The sequence below is a fragment of the Gymnodraco acuticeps genome, unplaced genomic scaffold (genome assembly GCF_902827175.1).
Source record: "Gymnodraco acuticeps unplaced genomic scaffold, fGymAcu1.1, whole genome shotgun sequence".
In the NCBI taxonomy this organism is placed as follows: Eukaryota; Metazoa; Chordata; class Actinopteri; order Perciformes; family Bathydraconidae; genus Gymnodraco; species Gymnodraco acuticeps.
This window is the reverse complement of record NW_022990723.1, coordinates 326,972-347,133: the sequence shown is the minus strand read 5'-3', so window position 1 is coordinate 347,133 and position 20,162 is coordinate 326,972. Positions and strand designations below refer to the sequence as shown.

At 45.2% G+C, this 20,162-nt stretch overlaps 1 protein-coding gene across 1 annotated transcript in view; it reads right to left on the bottom strand.

Annotated features, from left to right (window-relative positions):
* Nucleotides 1-578: 578 nt before the first annotated feature.
* The window catches only part of meis2a (Meis homeobox 2a), a 53,267-nt gene continuing 33,683 nt past the window's right edge, over nucleotides 579-20,162 (bottom strand). Inside the window, exon 9 of the mRNA XM_034231782.1 lies at nucleotides 579-979. Coding sequence (XP_034087673.1) covers nucleotides 899-979 — 81 coding nt within the window. The 3' untranslated portion in view covers nucleotides 579-898. The remainder of the gene's footprint in view (nucleotides 980-20,162) is intronic.

Here is a 20,162-nt window from a genome sequence, read left to right as displayed (position 1 = left end):
GGCTGTGAGTCTGATAAACCTAAAAGCTTCGTTAATGTCGGCCTGCCTGTAACCAACAGATAGAGCACTTTGTAAATGAACCCGCTTTGATAAATATATTAAGGAAAGCTGTGAATAAAAGGCACAGACTTGTCATTTGTAAATAGAACCCCCGCTACATGGAATTAGAATGATAAAATGGGGTTCCATATAATTAAGTTTGTGTAAGACCTGAAATCCGTGCAAATACCTTCCCGGAAATTTGAAAAGAAGCTGTCAGTTCAATTAATCTGAACATCACCCTGAGAATGTACTGAACAAAATTAAGCTGCAGATAAAACCTGGGCTAGTATTTTGATAAGTAATTCCTGTATCATTTCTTTGCTTCTGTGATCATTTTATTTAATCCACCACCCCCAGTTATGTGCTAAGCCATCTACAAAGGCCCTGCTGGCCAGGCCACCAAAACCTTAATCCACCATATAGCTTGCGCAAAATGGGGAGGGGGTGGCAGTCAGTTTTGCCTTTTGTCGGGGGCACCAGTGACGGTGCTAGGTATGTTTTTTGGATGAAGGGGTGGGGTGGGTGTGGGGGTTGTAGGGGTAGCTTATGATCGCTGCCTTTCTCCCTTAAATATATCCCACTGAATACATGTGCATCAAACCACAAAGGCCACTGACTTAGCCGCAGAACACTTTGCCGATAACACCGGAACATCCGAGTAGCTTATATGTAATAATGTTACAAAGGTTGTCCGTGTGTAGATCGTCGTGTGCTGCTACGTGTGTGTTTATATGCGGCGGGGAGGGCTGTACATAAACGGTTTTCACACTTGGCGCGGAAGAAGGAGGCGAAGGCTTTTGAAAATGAAAGGCAGAGCGATGCTGGTGGTGGAGATAGGGCGAACGGAAATCTTGACTCACCAGTTGTTTACTTGTAAGATGGTGAGGCCTGTGTCTTGGGCTAGCTGCTTCTTCTGCTCTTCAGAGGGGTATGGGTGCTGCAAGAGCAAACAGAGAGAGAAACATACAGATTAATATAAATATTCAGATAAAAACACTCATTAAGGGAAGCGCTGGAAGGACTTGCTCCGAGTCAAGTTCCCGACTATTGCTTGTTACTGTATGTATTCAATATGTGCCCCTGTTTGTGTATTGTGTAACCCAAGACTGCACCTTCTTATGACCTCTACCCAACCCTGCCCTTCATTTTCACTGTATAGACATTCACAGTTCACACGTGTCCGCCCACACAACAACACACATGCACAGTTCAGTGTTAAAACTGCCAGAGCTGGCCCAACACGTTTGTCAACTGTGATAACCCCCTCCCCTATCCCCCACCCCACCCACCCACACACAAACAAAATATCATGTACAGACTGAGCATGTCTACAAGCAGAAATAAACGAACTCTTACAAGCAAACACAAAGATTTTCTAGCGGGCCTAACAGCACATACTGTGGTGTCACTCTGAAGATCCTTTTTTAATACTGAGCAACATAATGAGTGGGTGCAGATTTACAGTGGATACATTGATCTTTTCTTGAATGTCTGACATGTATCGTGGTATTGGCTCTTTCATAGAGAGCAGCTGAATACGGGCTAATGCTAAAAGAACAGAATGCTGTGAAATCTCCTCCACAGCCTCGCCAAGAATTCTACCTGAAAATGTAATTCTGCGACCAGGGATGCAATGATACTATTTGTGTCAGGTCCAATCTAGAGAACATGGGCTGATATAAATGGCAGGCCTTGGTCTGCCTTGCTCCCCCTGGGCTTGCTATGAAGCATGACAAAACAACAGTGATCGCTGGTGACAGATGTCTTTAAGGGCCAGATTAGGAGTCGGGGCGCACGCAAATGAAACAAATGAGACACTATGCGTTTCATTCAGCCACTGGAGACAGAACCCATGCATGCAAACAGAGATACACATTCATTTGTGTACAACTATGTGCAAAAAGAAATGCACACAAGTAAATATTCTTAGACATGACACCTGCAAATCACAACACACAAAAAAAACCCTTTTTAAAGCTGACACTTAAATCCTCCTCTATATTCGGATGGCTTCAAGCTCCATTAACACACATTCTTCCCCTTCAATGAAAACACCTATAGCCTCACATCTTAGACGCTTTTTTCAGCCTCACACTCATCGAGAAAGCAAATTGCATGAAGCTGGTAATGTCTGCCTGACTCGCGTTAATTTAATTCAATTTTAACTTGAAATGATAACAGTTGCTCAAGAACAGTTTTCTCATTTATTACTGCTGAAATAATTGATGTAAGTGAGGTTCCGTATCAGCAGAGAGGACTATTTCTCCTTTCAGGTAGTACTGCCTGTCTAAATGTAGTCTGTTTTAATTAAAGGAGAGACCAAAAAAATGGTTAGAGGAATGTGCTCAATTAATAACAAACAAGGCTGAGATTGGACAAATAATGAGTCCCGGCTGCAGAAAATGATTACTCTGATTTGTACTTGTGTTCGTGGTCCCTTTTAATATGCTAAAATTATTAACAAAGGAAAGATGATAATGCTTGCATAGGAATACATTTTTTGATTGCCACGTGTTGACATTTCCCTGGCTAGGCAAGACAGAGCAATGTCTATTGGTTTCTGTGTGTGTGTGTAAATGTGCTTAGTAAAATGCAATGTGTGCAACAGATATACACATCTACATCCCTGTGTGTGTGTGTGTGTGTGTGTGTACATGTGTGTGTGTGTGTTTGACCATTTTGAACAACATGTAATAAGAGCACAACCTCTCTTTCCCTCCCCCTTACACACCCAAGCTTCCTAGGCGTTTTCATATTAGCTATGACCCCGGTCACGATCAAAACACGCACTCTTTTTTGTGTACGCACACTACACAAACATGTACACAAATTGAGACAGAGCTAAAGATGATGTGGTATGGAGGTGTGGGGAGAGGAGCAGCCTAGATTGGAAATGGGAGTGGGTCATTTACATTGTATTAAGGCTTCCTCAGCCTCTCAAGCCCAGACCCGGTCATCAATCGCATACTGTCAGCCGGAGCGCGCTTTAGCCCAGTGATAAATACGCCCGGCCAGCGGCATAGCTCGTCCAGCAGCCACCACGTAATGAATGGTTTGAACAAACAAGAAAGATGTCTCATCAAGGAGAGTGGGGACGTTAAAGCCCCCCTCACACACAAAACCCTGAGTAAGGAGATTTACTCTGACCACATAGACACGACTCCGTTCATCTCATATACCCCTCCCAGCTCTGGCTCATCCACCTCTCCTCGCCTCCCTGTGTCAGACTAGATTTCTCCCCTGCAACTCCCAAGACTTGCATGCACATATGCACAAGAGACGCAAACACACACATACAAACACAATATGTCTGTATACAACCTATCCTCACTTCATCTATCCTCAACTCTTGCTGACCCCCCTCCCCAACACACACATACTTTTTATGACTGTTACTGCAGGCCACCCACACTTTATGTTGTGGCAGCTTTTCTTAGAGTATGGGGCTCAGAAATCCAAGCTACAGAAAATAGTGTGTGGTGGCAATGGTGACACACACACACAGAAACACAGACGTGAGAAATAAGCCGACATGGTGGGCCTAGTGGTTACAGCGCTGCAGCAGCCGTGAAATTGGAGAACGTCTATTTAGACCTCTGGGTAACCTCTTAATGTTAATTGCCTCAATAAAAATAAAAAAATGTTTGTAAATCATCCAATGAGCACAAAAACAAATCTGATATGAAAAGAGTAAACGTGAGATGAATTGGCGAATGCATTTTAAACAAAGTGCTAAATCTGTTCTAATGTGTTTCTTCCTGGATATGTCCTTCCCTACCCTCAGGAGACAGTATGACATGGTTATTTAATGGATGAAACACAAACACGGAGCAAGATCAAAGATGGTATTGATAATCTCCCCACTAGCTTTGGATCCGCTCAATATGTTCAGTTCCAACCACCAAGGCCAATATCCTTAAAACAGGATTGACCGCAAAACGTAAAACATCCAGTCTATAAATAATTAGAGCGAGAAATAAGCAGCCTTAATTTGTTGTCTAGGCAGAGTGGGATCGAAAACACCTCTGTTAATTATGCTGGAGGCTGTTAATGGCACAAGCCTGCACTATCCTGATGCACACATGTTGTCCAACTCCTGCAATCTCACCTAAAAAAGCACAGCTAAACATCAACACAAACACACACACAGGTGGATCACATTCTGCCAGTCATTCAGAATGAAGCTGTGTGTGTGTGTGTGTGTGTGTGTGTGTGTGTGTGTGTGTGTGTGTGTGTGTGTGTGTGTGTGTGTGTGTGTGTGTGTGTGTGTGTGTGTGTGTGTGTGTGTGTGTGTGTGTGTGTGTGTGTGTGTGTGTGTGTGTGTGTGTGTGTGTGTGTGATGGCTAAATTACAGGGTGCGATGTGTTCTGTGCTCTCTGATAGTGCTGGATGTAATGGCCCCTATGGTTGCAGAACATTACAAGCTGAGGGGGCTCCATCATCTGCTGTGTACGGTCCTTAAACCCCCCCTGAGCCCCAGCTTGGCGTTTCACCATATACAATAACCACGGCCAGTGCTGGACCACTCGTACTTCACACCACACCAGTCCTATCTACTCCTTCAACATCCCGCCTGCTGTATATCAGATACTCTCCCGACACCTATTTCGCCGCCGTCCTCAAACCCCACAGCCCGATCATTATCCCGGTCGCTCCGTTCAACCCTTGCAAGAGTCGCTGGTGGACCCCATTGATTAATGACATCATCAGTGTGTGACATGAGTTATAGAGCAAGGTCACAAGGTCGCAGTGGCTTGCAAACCTATTCCATGCTAATGACTTCCAGGAAATCAAAAGCCATTGGCTGTTTACCCTGTTGCCGGGGCAACACAGAGGATCTGCTGATGACGATTCATGTGATTTAGCCTTTGCTTCTTTCTCACTTGCATTGGGTTATTAGATAATCTCGTGTATATATTTTGTATATGTTTAAAATACTTTGTATTAAAGTTTTAGTGATTATAAAAAGTGGCAAATGCTTAACAGACATCATTTTATATAATAGCTTCTTGCATAGAAATGCGTGGTGGAAATATTTGATGGGCTTCAATGTGAGTTTGTGTTTAGTTTCCAGCATTATTGTATCCCAGTATTTCCTTTCATATATCCCCTCCCTCACATTGATTGGAATCTTATTTGTTTTTAATCAAAGCGACGGGAGGATGATAATAACATTCACTGTCAGAAATAAACGCAATCAAATATAGGAATGACATTTTAATATGAATTCTGCATAAGATTGGCACATTTTAAATATGAAGTTGCCATTGTTAATAATGCTACAATTGGCTCCTTTGACAAATGACAATGAGATTGAATGCATATCGGCATTACCGGGAGATCAAACAGATATGACAAATAAATCCAGTTGGAGTTTTTGAATCCATCACGCGTGTTTACTATGCGCACAGCAATCTCTGGCTTTTTAGCTGCAGTTTTCTGACAGATTTTGTGGTTTAAATGGAAGCACGCAGTTAATAACTTCCATCTGTAAACATCAAATAGATCGATGAATGACAATTAAAAGAGGAGCTTCATATTTCTATGATAATCATTTTTCAAATGTATCAGCAAAGTATTACTATCAAATAAAAATTCTGACCGAAGTAATGCTTTGTGATTTCAAACTTAAATTAGATTTTTTAATCAATTGTGAACTAATGTCTAGTTTATTATCATACTTAGCCGAGCATTAACGAATATAAATATATATGTATTACTATTTCCACACCTATCATCACCATTTATATCTTTATGCTCAATGCTATATATATGTTCTTTATTCTGTATTTTCTTCCATCACTCTCTCCCTCTCTTTGTGTGTTTTGTTTGAGGCGGTTTGAGATTGGGGGAGTCAAGTTTTTTGTGTTTTTTCTGTGTTTGTTTTATTTTACTGAGAACTAAACCGCTTCCTGACAACAGTCTGAAAACAGGCAAGAATGCCACATGACTCAATGACTGAACCCGGCTGCTCTCTCCCACTCTTGATTGCACAAACACACACACACACACACACTCACTCACAAACACACACACATACATAGAGCCGACTTATAAACAGAACTTTGATGCCAACCTACAAAACTGCTCACACTGCATGCCAACCTCTGATAACAGCAAATTAAAGTACATCCATATCTACACCTCACACGATCTGCATTCAGAACATACCACTGCACTGTCTTTCTCACTCCAGACTCCAGCTTCCCCAGTAACTATAAGGGCTCTCCGCGGACTGCCCTCTGACAGTAAAAAAGTGATGATTGCAAATACAAGGCGGACTGGCGAGGCCCGCGGCATCTATTATAGAGCGAAAGGGCCCCCAGTCTGTCTGTCTGCCTCTCTGACTGGCTGGCTGGCCGGCTGGTTGGCAGTGCTTCAGTACTACTACTACTGCTGCTGTTGCTGTTGCTGCCATGGCCCGCCACAACAATTGCTGGCTGGGCTCCTGAAGCCAGCTGCTGGACCACAGCCAGCAGCCTGTTTGCTCTACACCATTAATTTATGCTCACTGGAGATGGCGCAAGGTTGTATGAAAGCTCTACAGCATAACTGCCCTGCTCGCCTACCAAGCTACAGTAACAGTAAAGCGGGTGAGGGGAGTCAGGAGGAGCGATGTGGGTGAGGAAGGAGCCCTGGAGGATATGCGAGTTTATAGGCATCTGATTGTACAAAGCTCCATGAGGCTAAATAGCAATCACTCCCACACAATCCCAATGCACCTCCAGACTTAGCGGATCGACCAGCAAAAAAAAGGTTTGAGGGGAAAAGCTATCATGCATAATGATAATAAGGTATCACTTTTATCCAATAAAGAAAATGAAGATTCATTATCTATGCAGAAATCTGTAAAAGACTCCCAAATGTGGATCAGCTGAACTCAACCTATAGATCTATTGGAGTTTGCCAACAGTTATAAACACATACTGTGTGCGTGCTCTGTTGTGGTCCTGGTCTCATTTGTGGCCTGCAGCCATAGAGATGCGCCTATTTAATTGTCAGATCGAGTTCATGGCTTCTTTTTCCACCACACGGCTGCCCCTCCGCTTTCAAGAGGAGGAATACGATCCCTCCATCCTTACAGCAGGGGCCTGGTCTCCTCTCTACTCTCTCCCTCGCTCTCATTTCCGTCGATCTCTCCTTCTCCTGCCGTACTCCATAGGCCCCAGCAGCTATCCTTTTCTCGCTACACGCTAACCCGCCTGGCCTCGTCTCGTATCCTTCTCACCCTACCTCTTTCCCTCCTCTCCTCTCATCTCGTCCCCCTCTTTCAAAGTTTCCGCTCAAGCTTTAAGCCAGGTCCTAGAGGGCAGGAATTTGGCCTGGTTTTTGAGACCAGTCTGTTGGCTTTGTTGTGGTAACTGCCTGCTCAGGGGCACCCAGCTCTGTTCTGCTCTGCTCTCCAGCTCGCTTGATGTCAACACACAGCCACTACTTGCTCTTGAGAAATCTTTAAAACATCTTGTTGCAATGACTACAGCTAACCATACAAAGGGTTTTGTTCCTAAATTCAATAACTTGAAATTAAGTCTTGGGTGGATTTTATTATGTTTGATAATTCTCTAAAAATGAACCTCCTGTTCTTGTACTCTCCATGATGTTGCCTGTTGGGAGTGTGAAGTAATTGCTCTCTTGCCTTTGCGAGGGACTTTAAGGGCCTATAAGCAGATCATTAGAGGCCTGGTGGGCCTGTCAAAGCAGAAGACCCACCCACTTCGCCTGCATTGAACAATCTCATATCCACACCACTTGTCACTGTTGCCAGTCATAAAGTCACCGGGAGCACATGCTGTAGCTAAAGTGTAGTGAACAAACCACCTAAGCCACTGAATAAACACCGGCAATGGTTTAATGACGTATGTACACATTGTAAAAAAGCAATGATTTTCTATACTGACTAACTGAGAGTTGGCCTAAAAAACGATACCATAAGGGGAATAAAAACAAAACACTGCGAAATAAGTTTACACAATAAATATATTTTATGTTTTTCAGTTTTAATGGGTAAGGAAAATATACAGTTTGAGTCATTTCAAGAAATAGCCTCTAATAAATGGGATTTTGTTGTTTATGTATAAATAAATGTATCTGTATCAACAATTCTAGGTTTTAAGAGACTGTTCAGGCAGGGTAGAGCACTGACAACCAAGAGTCTGTTGATAAAGTGTGTTGGGAAAAGGACTTAATATTAACATACAGGGTCCTTTAAGATTAACCTCTTTCTCTATTGTGTTCTGTGGACTGTGTGTTTAACTTTCGAAGTCAAAGTAATTGAAATAGAAACAGAGTAATTTGTGGAGAGATGGACAGACAGAGGGAGAGAAAAGGGGGGAGTGATCACTCTTCAAACAGAAGATTGTAAGAGTTACCACTTGATGGTTGTCCCTTTCATTGTGCATTAACTTAATGAGCATAAGTATTCAAATACACAACCAGGACCCCTCTTAGCTTTCTCTTTCTAGTCTCTCCCTCTGTCTCTTTAAGACTTCACATTCTCAAGAGAAAGGCCGGTACATTCTAATAGCGAGCCTCAGGACACAACAACAAGAGCACAACCACTTACAGAGGACAAACAAGAAACCCCCCGGGGCCGGCTATGGAATGTCAAGCCAATTTGAAGCTATCATAGGACATTTGTAATGTCAATTTTTGTTTTTCAGGTCAAAAATCAAAGGCAAACATGTTTGGTAACATTTGTCCATTACAGTGCAGGCAGGAACACCCCCTCCCCCGCTCAAAAACAGCTGCAGGGGACACTTCCTGTTTGCTAATGATGCTAAATGTGTTCAAGTCAACCATGTCAAATTTTCTCTCCCTTGAATGGACAGCTGGGGTGGAAGGAAAGATTTTCTCTTCCACTGTCTCCCTATTTCCTCTATCCTATCAGCGAGACAAGCTCTTAGGCCTGTGACAGACAGACAGACAGACAGACAGACAGACAGACAGACAGACAGACAGACAGACAGACAGACAGACAGACAGACAGATTATGTCTCTGTCAGTGAGACAGAGCAGCATAGCTGAACCAAAGGTGCATTCATCTGAGATCACAAGTACTTCCATGGAACAAAGCCAGCCAAGCCCTGATCAGTCACCACCCCGTCCCTACCTGTTGTGTCTGTTCTCTTTTACTGAAAACCGTTTCTGCCTTTCAGAAATGCACGTCTTCAGAGCTCTCCTTTCATCTAGGGGTGCATGAGTCAAGGAGATATCTCCTGTCATTGCTCAACACCCAGGGGCGGCTGGCTGCATGAGGCTGTGTGGACTGACAAATGCCCTCAGGATCTTTCACTTTCTTAATGTTCCTCAAAGCAGGGTTGACATGTGATGTAGAGTTAAAATGCCTTTGTGAAGTGCCGCCAAAAACAAGAGAAGAGGAGGGAAGAGAAGGAGTGGTAAGGCAGGGATATAGCTTTTAGGCCTGGTTAATAGCAGCCAATCTTTAAGTGCATTCTTCCATCCTCTCCCTCTCTCTACTTGTAGTGCTCTTAGGCTCAATCCTGCCTGGGGGCCGAGGTGACCTTTGACCTGGCTGGCCTGCCTAGCTACAGCCCTCTCGTTTGTTAGGGGCTTTATCCACTGACAAAGCAGGCAGGAAGTTGGCAGCCACCCAGCAGCCCCATGGGAGGATGACCATCAGCTAGCTCAGCTTACCGCTTATTACAGGATGGTGAAGAGCATGTGTGTTTGTGTGTGTGTGTGTGTGTGTGTGTGTGTGTGTGTGTGTGTGTGTGTGTGTGTGTGTGTGTGTGCGTGTGTGTGTGTGTGTGTGTGTGTCTGTCCGTGCAGTGGCGTGCATTTGCCCTTGTGCTTGCATATACTGTATGCATGCTTGTTTATAAACATACTTCTGCATATTTAACTGCATGCATGTTCGACTGTAGCTGTACACTCGCATGCACATGTGTAGAAGAGTGACAAAATCAGAGATGGAGCTGACCTTTTTTTCTTCGTGCCGGCAATTTTCTACTATGTTAGCTAATGACACGCAAAGAATAAGCCTGGAAGCTACGGACGTCCCTGTCTCCAAGCTAACCCGATCAGCTACGCATGTTAGCAACAATCAGGCAACCTTCCAGCCGCCGGACTCAGGGGACCCTGCACACTTCAGTCTCTCTCTCTCTCTCTCTCTCTTTCCTCCTCTTCCCTACAGCCGGCTCATCAGAGCGCTCAGAACAGCTCACTAAAACATTATATCATAAGACACTCCAGTTTCACTCTCGCCACTCCATAAAAGTCAGGTAATTCATACTTCATTTATATACCTTCCCATTAATAAAGCTGATGAACTTTTACTCCTTAAATCTAATGGGCCATTTTGCCGTGACTGCTAGCACTTGCCGTTTTCTCCGTGTCTCTCTATCTGCCTCTCCTCTTCCTTCTAGTCTCTCGGAGAAAGCTAATCTACAGTCGCTTAGCCGCTGCTCACGTACAGTGTTTTATGGGTGACGAGAGAAAGAGAAGGATTTACAGATTTTTGAGGATTTTGACTGACCTCTGCCACTGACAAGCAGTGACACATACCATATGGGGATATGTTGTAGCTTTTGGTGGTTCGCCTCCTCTCTCTATACCTGGTTCTCTATCTGGGTGCGACACAGGGTCATTGACCTCCGGGCCTAAAGCAAGGCATGATGGCTCCCTAGCTCAGAGGCTGTTGACAAGCGTCTGTGTTCTTTTCAACAACTCGTTGAACCACCCCCCTACCCCTTCCCTTCTCAGGAATGTAACACAACCGCTCACTAAGGTAACCCAAGCCCCTCCCCTCTCCCATCCTTCATTTACAGAAAGAAAGAGAGACAGAGAGTGAAAGCAAGACCAACTGGGGGTGTGAGACAGCTGTCCCCCATCTCCCAATCTAACTCTTGCTCCCTCTCTATTTCTCTTCCTCTCTTTAGATTTGCTTCTATCCAACTGCCTGTGGAATAATTAATGATGCAATTGAGCCGAGGAGAGGACTCTGACCAGCAGGGGCCGATCCTGAATGCCTGGGTAGCCGTTTTTATGGAAGACCAGAAAATAGAAAGTGAAAAAGACATGGAGAGATAGATAGGCAGAGGAAGAGAAAGACATAAAACAGTCAGACAGTGAGAAAAATAAATTGTTAATAGTCTGTTTCCCAACAAGCCTTAACCCAGTCTTTCTGTTTTCGTCCCCTCTAGTCTAATCCTCCATCCCCATCCCCCCTCTCCTCTCCTTCATCCTGATGGCGGGATTGGGGGGCCTGACCTGTCTGGTGATTGATGGTAATGTCTCAGGAAGTCATTTTCCCCGACAGCACCCTGCCGCCTTTCACCAGGCCTGGTGCATCACATGGACGCTTTTAACTCTTTGCTCACTCGCCGCCTGACCCATCTATCTTATTCACCCACATCCGATTAGCCTTCTCCCTCCACACTGTACCCCGTGCCAACCACCAACCCCAAGCCCCCACTACTGGCACCACGGCAGGGGTGAGAAAGTTGGTGACGCAAGATTTAAAAAGTTTGCAGAGGAGTATCTTGGCAAAAAAACACAGGCCATCTTGAAGTGGATCTGCCAAGTAGCCCCTAATTCAGGTTGCTGGGGATGGATCCCCACGACTCCATTACTGTCAGCGCTTACCACCTCCATTATGGCAATTAGGACGTGGTTCCGACACTAGGAATGCTTTGCTATGCTGTGGAATTGCTAACATCTGCCGTGTCTCCGCTCCATGTGTCAGAGCAGAGTTGTCTTTTCTTAAACACTCTCTACTCTTTTTTTCCTTTTCCCTCCTGTTTCTTCAACACTGCTCTCCACATTTATTTTCTTAATTCGACTCAAACTGTGCCTTAAAGAGATCCCTCTCTGTTTGAGTCCAAATAACCTAAAATGATCCGTGAAGAGCCTCGCGGTTCCCGTTTTCAATAGGCTTCATTAGTTTTTAATATCTAGCCAAGGAACGGAGGGGAAAATGGCATGGAGATAATCAATGGAAAGGGGCTGGTAGCCTATTAATCTCCCCCAAAGGATTGTGGGTTAATACACGCTCTTGCATAGGCAAACATGGCTGTGTGGTGAACACATCTGTCTGCCTGGATGGGCTACTTAATGAAACAGCCAGCGTTTGGCTGCTGAGATGGATGTCGTTCCCCCAGTGAAAAATGAGTTCTCTCTCTCCCACTACGCTGAGCCGCACATGATAGGGCTCCATTCAATTCACTGGAGACCTGACTGTGTCCCCGTGTGAGAGCAGCTCAAACAATGAGGGTGCCGGGCAGGACAGGCAACGCATGGCCACTAGAGCAAGTCTTCATGGAGATCATATCAGGGAATCCTAATGTGAACAAGAGGGTGACTGATCTGGGAATGGGAGAAGACCGAAAGACTAGAAGAGGAGTAGTACAGTAGGCAGATAAAGAAGAACAAGGGAGGAGGGAGATGAATGCTGAGCCACCTGGGATAGATAAGCCGGCTCAATGTGTTGGAGTGACACAGTTTGTGTGTAAAAACGTTGGTGTGTGTACCTGATTGTATGCATGTGTGTGTGCATGCAGTGTTGCTTATCTGCTAGGACATGTATGCATGTTTCTTTCAGTGTGTGTGTGTGTCTAACGTGACCCCTGGTCAGGGAGTCCTGTAACAGGAGCGCACCTCCGGTTCTGCGAGCTCTCCTCTCAGTGTGCTAAATAGCCACCTGAAGACAGGATTAGCCATTGTGACCCGGCCCCAGAGGTAACCGAGATACACCTCCGGGGACAGACATGAAACGCACACTGTCACGTGTTTGCAGAGACACTGCCAGGTGGGAGGAGACATGCACAGGAGAAGATAGAGAGAGCTGTAAAATGGAGACAGGATGGGACAGGTGGTGGCAGGGATTGTAAGTGCAAACAGGACACCTATAAGAGGATGAATATAAGTAGGATACAGTATAATGTGGAGCAAGCTAAGTTGAAGATGTCAGCGGTGTTTGCTGTTGTCTACTGCAAACAAAGACTCAGAGCATAAGAGGATTGTGCAACCCAACTCGGTGCCTTGGGGTAGCTGAGATTTGTGCCTGCATGGAAATTGATGCCTGTCAGCCTGTCTATGACTCAACTCTGACAGTAGGCATGCATGTGTGTTTCTGTGTGCACATACAAAGTGTGCGTGCTGTGACAAATGAGCTGTGCTTAATTTGCGACTGATTATGCGGGCTGCTGGTGCCCTAAACCCCTTTGAACTTGTAATTGCCCCTGGTTTCAGTAATGAACATTAAGGAGGATTCAGAAACGTGTGGCTAATTACACATTTGCCCCCTTTTTCATTTTCTTCATCTTTTAATGCAGGATGAGAAAGGGGAAAAGGAGGAGTAGTAGTATAGGCGGATGAGAGCCAAGGAGGAGGTTCTGGGTTGCGAGGCTGTTGTCGCCCTCTTTATCTAAATAATTGTACAAGCTGGTTTATGGGCTTAAGAGAGGTGCTTTGTGTGTCAGTCGCTGTAGCCTGGGGGATATGCGGGACTAGCTTTCCCCATGATCAATATTCAGAGATTCACATCTGGAGCCAAGGCCTGCTCTGCTTAGATTTGGATGTATATATATATATATTTATTTTGTATTTGATTTTCTTTCTTTGATTCTCTTCCTTCTCTATCCATCTGCTTTTTCTTATCAGCTATTTCTGATAGAGGGGTTGCTATCTATCACATATGCTCATTTGTATAGCCTTACATGATCTTAGGGGGATGTAGCTGCAGAGAAATGTAGATGTCTGAAGTGAATGAGGTCGGCTCTGTGTGGAGAACAGACACTAACATCACACGGCTCAATATATATGCTAGACAGAGCCGCTTGAGCAATGGAGCATTCTGGGTAAATGGCTGCGGTGCAGGGAGGGTCCACTGAGGCCTGTGCGGGGGGAAGAGTCGGGGAAAGAAGCAACAAATTGACCCGCTCAGCCTCAGTCTTTGATGTGGACCGGGCTCTCTCTTAAAAACTAGTCCATATGTTCAGAGAGGAAAAGCGAGAGGATATCAATGGGGGTGAAAATGAAAAGGTGAGGAAGTGGGGGGAAGAGGTGAGAACAAGAGACATGGCTCCCAGTTATAAGGACCCCACTGTGCAGGAATCCCACTGCCTGCCCCTGGACAGAGCGCTGGGCAAAACAAAAGCACGCATTCGAGAGCAGTAGGAAAAGGGAGGAGAGAAAAATCACACAAAATGGCAGGAGTGGGATTTGGTGCAGCAAGGGTCTCATGACAAACTAAACAGTGAAACACAGGGTCTGTTTTTAATTTCTACTCAATGCCTCCATCCCTCAACCTTTTCTCTCTCCTCGCCTCCCTCCCTCCTGAAGCCTAGTTTGCCGTTTCCACGGTTGTGCTGCTCCTTTTCCCTTTTCCATTATTCTTCTCTTGTTGTGAGATGAATATCAAAGCAATGCTGGGGCAGCTCGGAGGCCTGCAGCAGAATATCATTGGCCTCAATGGTCCCCAGCATGTAGCATCCACCGTTCTTGCCACAACCCCGCAATCAACCGTTGAGGGAAGAGGCGAGCCTGCAGGGCGGTACCCCTGCTAGGGTAAGGGGTAATTTGAGGAAACCAGCTCTAAGATGTGAAACCAAAATCCTCTTATACATTTTGTTATGAGTAAGATAACCCCAAATGTGTAGAAAAGGGAAAACGGCGCAGAATCAGCCACCACCATCTTAATAACCTTGGTTTTCCACCGGGGGCATGTACATTATCACAGCATCCCTTGCGGGGTCCCTTGTGACGTCATTCAGCCTAATTTCTCATGGAGTCGGCTCAGCCAGGCCCGAGCAGACGGATCAGTGTTATGACTACAGCAGCAGCGGATTGCACTGCTGTGCTGAAGGCAGGGAAACAGTGCCGGCTTATTCTCCGTGGAGCATTGGGCCTTAAAGAGGTCTCTTCAGCTCTGTTCATGTGTGTTCTTGGAGGAGTCCCTCACTGTTCAGGGATGTGAGTTTTTAAATCTGACTGCCCTCCCCAGTTCTCGCCCCTGTTGTACTTTGTTGTTGTCAGGGCATGTGCAGTCATCTCTACAGGGGCCGGTCAAACTCATGCTGCACTCTGGTTTTCCATGATGACACCAATGTCTTGCACATACACTCTGCTCCTTTGTCACCCCCTTGCTTTTGTCTTACTGGTGCATATGTGGAGGGTTCCCTTTTTTTTCTTTGGCAAACACTGTGCAGGTTCACACAGCTTAATCACCTCCATGCAGTGGGAATGTGTCGTAAACAGTCCCTTAGCGTAGGCACTCATTTCTGCTACTTCATTAAACAACCTGCTTCAAGATGCAAACAGCAGGAATGGAAATTAACTTGGAGGGAGGGAAAAGGGAGGAAATATGAGGCAGAGGGTGGAGAAGTGTTGGGGTTTTTCCAGGTATCTCTGCATTTCCACATGCACAACATGATGCACATTTATAAGGTAAACAAGCCTATAGGGGTGAAAAAGAAAAACATACACACTGTAAAGTGTATGCAAGGTTTACGTGCTGTGCTTTATACGTCAGTGGATTCCACTTCTGTATGTCGGCTTTGAAGTGCAACTTTGACAGAACGGGTCTAGGGGGCAAAGTGTAAAGGTCTGGTGTCGGAGCATGAAACAAATTAGGGCTTATTACATTCTAATGCAACACTAAACCTCTGGAACGGCTACCTACTACGCTAAAGCACACTGTAAACGAGGCTTTCATCAGCCACTGATCTGCAACACCCTTTCACTAGGAAATGACCGCAAAGCTGCTCTGCAATGAGATGGCAAAGTTGATGCGGCCCGTCATATAATTATACAGCCTGTGAAAATTGGACGTCACTGGATCCCTCTTCTAAGCTTTCCTTCTGTGTTCTACTCTCTGCCTCTACCAAAAAGCATCTTGTTGACATTGACATGGTTGATTTGTTGACAAGGAAGTTGAGATTCTTGTGTGAAATAAAGAATTTCTTAAGTGTGTTTTCATTGTAGTGTCTGAGTCTCTTTCCATGCTGTCGTAGCCCCTCTGTGGTGGCCCGGCTGGGGAAGAACAGATGGCAGGCTGAGGTGGCTTGTGTCTCTGTTTTCCAGGGTCGCTGAGCAGCCACTATTAGAACACAGCGACTAGACAATGGCTTGGCCTCAAACCCCCAAAGATCTCCTTCAGAGTCATTATCAATGACTTTCAATGACTCCTGTGCTAAACATGACCAAACTACCCTGTCATATTGTCACTAACGCCTGTTTTGTAAACACACGTACAAAGGCTTTGGGTGTTTTCACAAAAGTAATGTGATGACTCTTTTTCCTGCGTCTCTCACTGATAGTCACACATTTGGGCAACGGCAGTGAACCAAACTGTCGCCTGGGTTGCTACGGGTGACTGCAGAGCTGACTTTTGGGCTCCGAGGCAAATGAGCACATGACAGATTAGTGTGTGGGCCTCCTCCAGGCTTCCACCTCTGTGACCCTCAGGAGCCCCCTCTTTACCCCCTCCTCACCCTTGCTCCTACCCCTAAATCCCCCCCCCGTCCTTCTGCTTTGTCTCCACCTTCTCTTCATCCAAACACACAACAAGCAAAGAAAGTAAAAAGCTTCTTGAGACTTTTTATGGCTTTAAAAAGTACATTTTTCAAAAATCAACAATGTGATGTGAACTAACTATCTAAGCATGATTTTTTTTTCATAAATATAGTGTGCTATGTATACTGCGAACAAAACGTGAGAGCAGCAACTATGGAATAAACAGCTTTCAGCAGTTCAGTGTAAAAGGAGAAAGGGCTTGGGTATTTCAAAGTGTTTGCAGATGTGTGTCTCCACCAGTTAAATGCTACTTGTACTGGAGCAACACACAAGGATTAGAAGGACTAGAGGAGCTTAAACAAAACTGGGGTTCCAACAGAGCTCACTGTTTAGTCTACTCAAACAACATGCCCTCTCTTTTTGAGGGATGGACTTGTACACTTGTTTATCGTATGGGACAAACATCCGTTGCCAGGGTTTGGCCTTGCATGTGCCTATGTCTTGTGAATGACCCTAGCTGGCTCTTTTATAAGCGTCTATAAAGGGCGGTTGAGAGAGCGGCTAGGAGGGCTCGACCTGACGATGACACCCTGTTGTCATGGAGACTAATGCTATGTTGGGCAGTGTAGGTGGGTGGGGGTGGGGGGGGGGCACTGTCACTAGTGTCTAATGATGTTTGCGGCACTCATCTCCTCACAAAGTGTGATGTGTCCGCACTGTGGTTAACGCCTGTATTAACAGGGCATCTTTTGAGCTGGCTGTAATCATTTAAGATATATTTTCATTCTGTCAAAGCATTACACAAACTGTTTTAATACTATGGATGTGGCAAAACGATGGAGCATTGTACTAATACAAATATCTGAACATTCATCTAATACCACATGAACGTTTCCTATCTGAACTCAGTTCTGCTGCTCACAGTCCAAGGTCTTTCCAAATGACCAAGGGATATATCACTTCCCTTTCAAGGAGCCCAGGGGACCAATACACCTGGCTTAGCAGCTTAACAGAATTTCCCCAAACACCCAGGCCAAAGGGTGGCCCGACACAAAACCTGAGACGCTTGATGCTTGAGAGGGCTACCTCTTTACTCATCTGACTGACCACTCTCCCCCTCTCGCTCAATCCTTCCCTCCCTCCCTTTTTTTAAGCTAACACATACACACGTGTGGCAACCCTCAAATGGCCTGGCTTGCTCCTGAGGTCCCCTATTTATTTTCATAGGTGTTTGAGGGTTTACACTAGTCAAAAGACAAGGCCAGAGCCCAGAGTGGTATCTTTGTATCTGAGTGCTTCCTGTTTTCATTGCGTGGCCGACCCTTGTCTTTACAGGGGTGAGTAAGGGCTAGCAGGGGGCTAGCAGGGGGTGAGAGGAAAGGAAGGCCAGGGGCACCAAGGGGCTAATTGTAGATTTTAGAGTTTTCTTTGGCCCAAAAAGGGGCATCACCTAGTGTAATATAAGAACAATTCCCATCACAGCCTCTATACTTCTCTCCCTTACACACAATTGTTTCTCTTCTTCTATCTTACATTCCCTCTATCTGCCTACCCTCTTATGAATTGTGTAGTCCAATGCTTTTGAAGTGCAGTATAACATTTTACCCCTTACAGGGAAGTTTACCTTTCTGATAACATAATCTCCCTGTAGTATTGAAAAGCTTATACCAACAGTCTGGGATTTTCCTTCCCCTAATGTGGCTGGAAGACATCCAGAAACTCGTAGGGAGGGAGAGGGGTATTAGAGAAGGAAAGAGTGGGAGGGAGGATGGAAGGTGGGAGTGGAGAGACAGTCTGACCGTCTTCTGCCAGCTAACACCAGCTGATCTGTCCTGCCGTTTGCCAATTACATATGGGGCATTTAAGGTTGCCAGCTCACGTGCTTTCAACAACATGTGCATATGGGCTCAGTCTGAAAGAGCTTAGAGATATATCAATCCCTGTACACACTCACCGTGGAGTCTTTGCACATTTCTGTTCTGTTTGGCAACAAAAACGGTATGTTTCCCTAGAACGTTAGCATGGTAGGGATGTTGGCAACCTGCTATATGTGACTGTCGTGAAGAAAAGCATCTTGTGATTTCTCCCAAGAGAGTGTGAGGTCAGAGTGAAGCAAAGGAGGGTGGGAGGGGAGAGGGAGAGGGCAATTTTGTTATACTGAATCCAAAAGCCAACAGTTGTTACTATTGGCCTGTGTTGTTTTTTCGGTGTGTGAGGGGGGGGTCCAGTCCTTTTGAGCTTTTCAGAAGATGTGACAATAGCTGGATGTTGAGAACATATGTAGAGAGACCCCTGTGGCTCATAGAAGAGGAGCTCCATGCTGGCCCCGCAGTTTGAGGAAAATACAAGGCCGCTCCTTTCACTCCTCACCCCTCAGTTAATGAATGCATGAATGGCAGAATGCCGCTATAGGCCATTCAGGGGCCAAAGTCCCCAAGAATTCACCCTTGCACAAACGCATCCAGCAAAGGCAAATACATTTGCTTAACAAATTAAAAGAAAGGAGAATGGCTAATGGGTGTGTGTGTGTGTGAGGGAGAGAGAGTTTATTGGTGGGAGAATTGGATGGTGAGAAGGGGGATAATTCAATTAGTCCTCTTCCTCAGTAGAGAAATGAAGGCAGGTTAAAAGGGAGGGATTATTATTTGTACAAGACTGGCCAGGGCTTTACACAAAAGAAACAAATAAAGATTGGAGAGAACATCTACAAGCAGGGGATGGGATAAAGGAGAGAGGGACAGAGAGCGCATTGAAAGCTCTGCTCTGTCTGAATTAACCAGCGCTCTGAAAAAATGTGCCTGTGCCCAACATAGGGCTCTCATTCCCCCTCCTTTGCTTTCCACTCTTTCAATTGAGTTTTAAAACAATTCTAAAGATAATCGTTGGCGACTCTTCCAAAAGCTCTGTATGCTTCATTATATCGGGAGCACTGAAGCAGTTTGAGGCCTTTGCCAGGACAGATGCTAAATAATTACTTTTTTAGTCTTAATTCAAGTTAGGTTTACAGTAAAACATACAGTAATATCTGCTTTAATAAAAACTTTGCCAATGTTGTTTGTCCCTTTAGAGCACAAACAAGGCATCGTTCCTTCAAAATGATAAAAAGGAAATGACCTAAAGCAAAAACAAAGCAGAAGCAAATAAAGCAAAACATTTTAGAGGAGTTGATCCTGCCTCCGGCCCTCAGCCACTGAATGGTATGAACGGTTTGGTGAGAGGTCTCCAGTCAGGGAGCGATGAAGCTGTGAACAGCTGTGAAGTCATTTTGATAATGATGAGAATAATAAGCATGCAGACTAGCGTGGTGGAGCCGCTAAGGCCTGCGAGGCTCAGGGCTTTGCTGTTGCAGCTTCACTGCTCCTGAATAGATAAAAGTGATTAAAGCACTCCTGATTATCCCGGACCAATATGTAATGGATTACAGGCCTTTCAATTAGGCCGTATTTGCTGGCCACACATTACTTGGGCTTTTGGTTAGGTAATCAGGGTACAGGGGCTTTGGGCAGGTGGCTGGGCATTGGTAAAGAGGGGGGGTACAGAGTGCACAAGGGCCTCTTACATGTGTGGATGATCCATAAGACTGAACCTCTAAACCAAGTCTCCTTTACTCTCTCTTATTGTACTTCTCCCTCCCCCCTACACGGTCC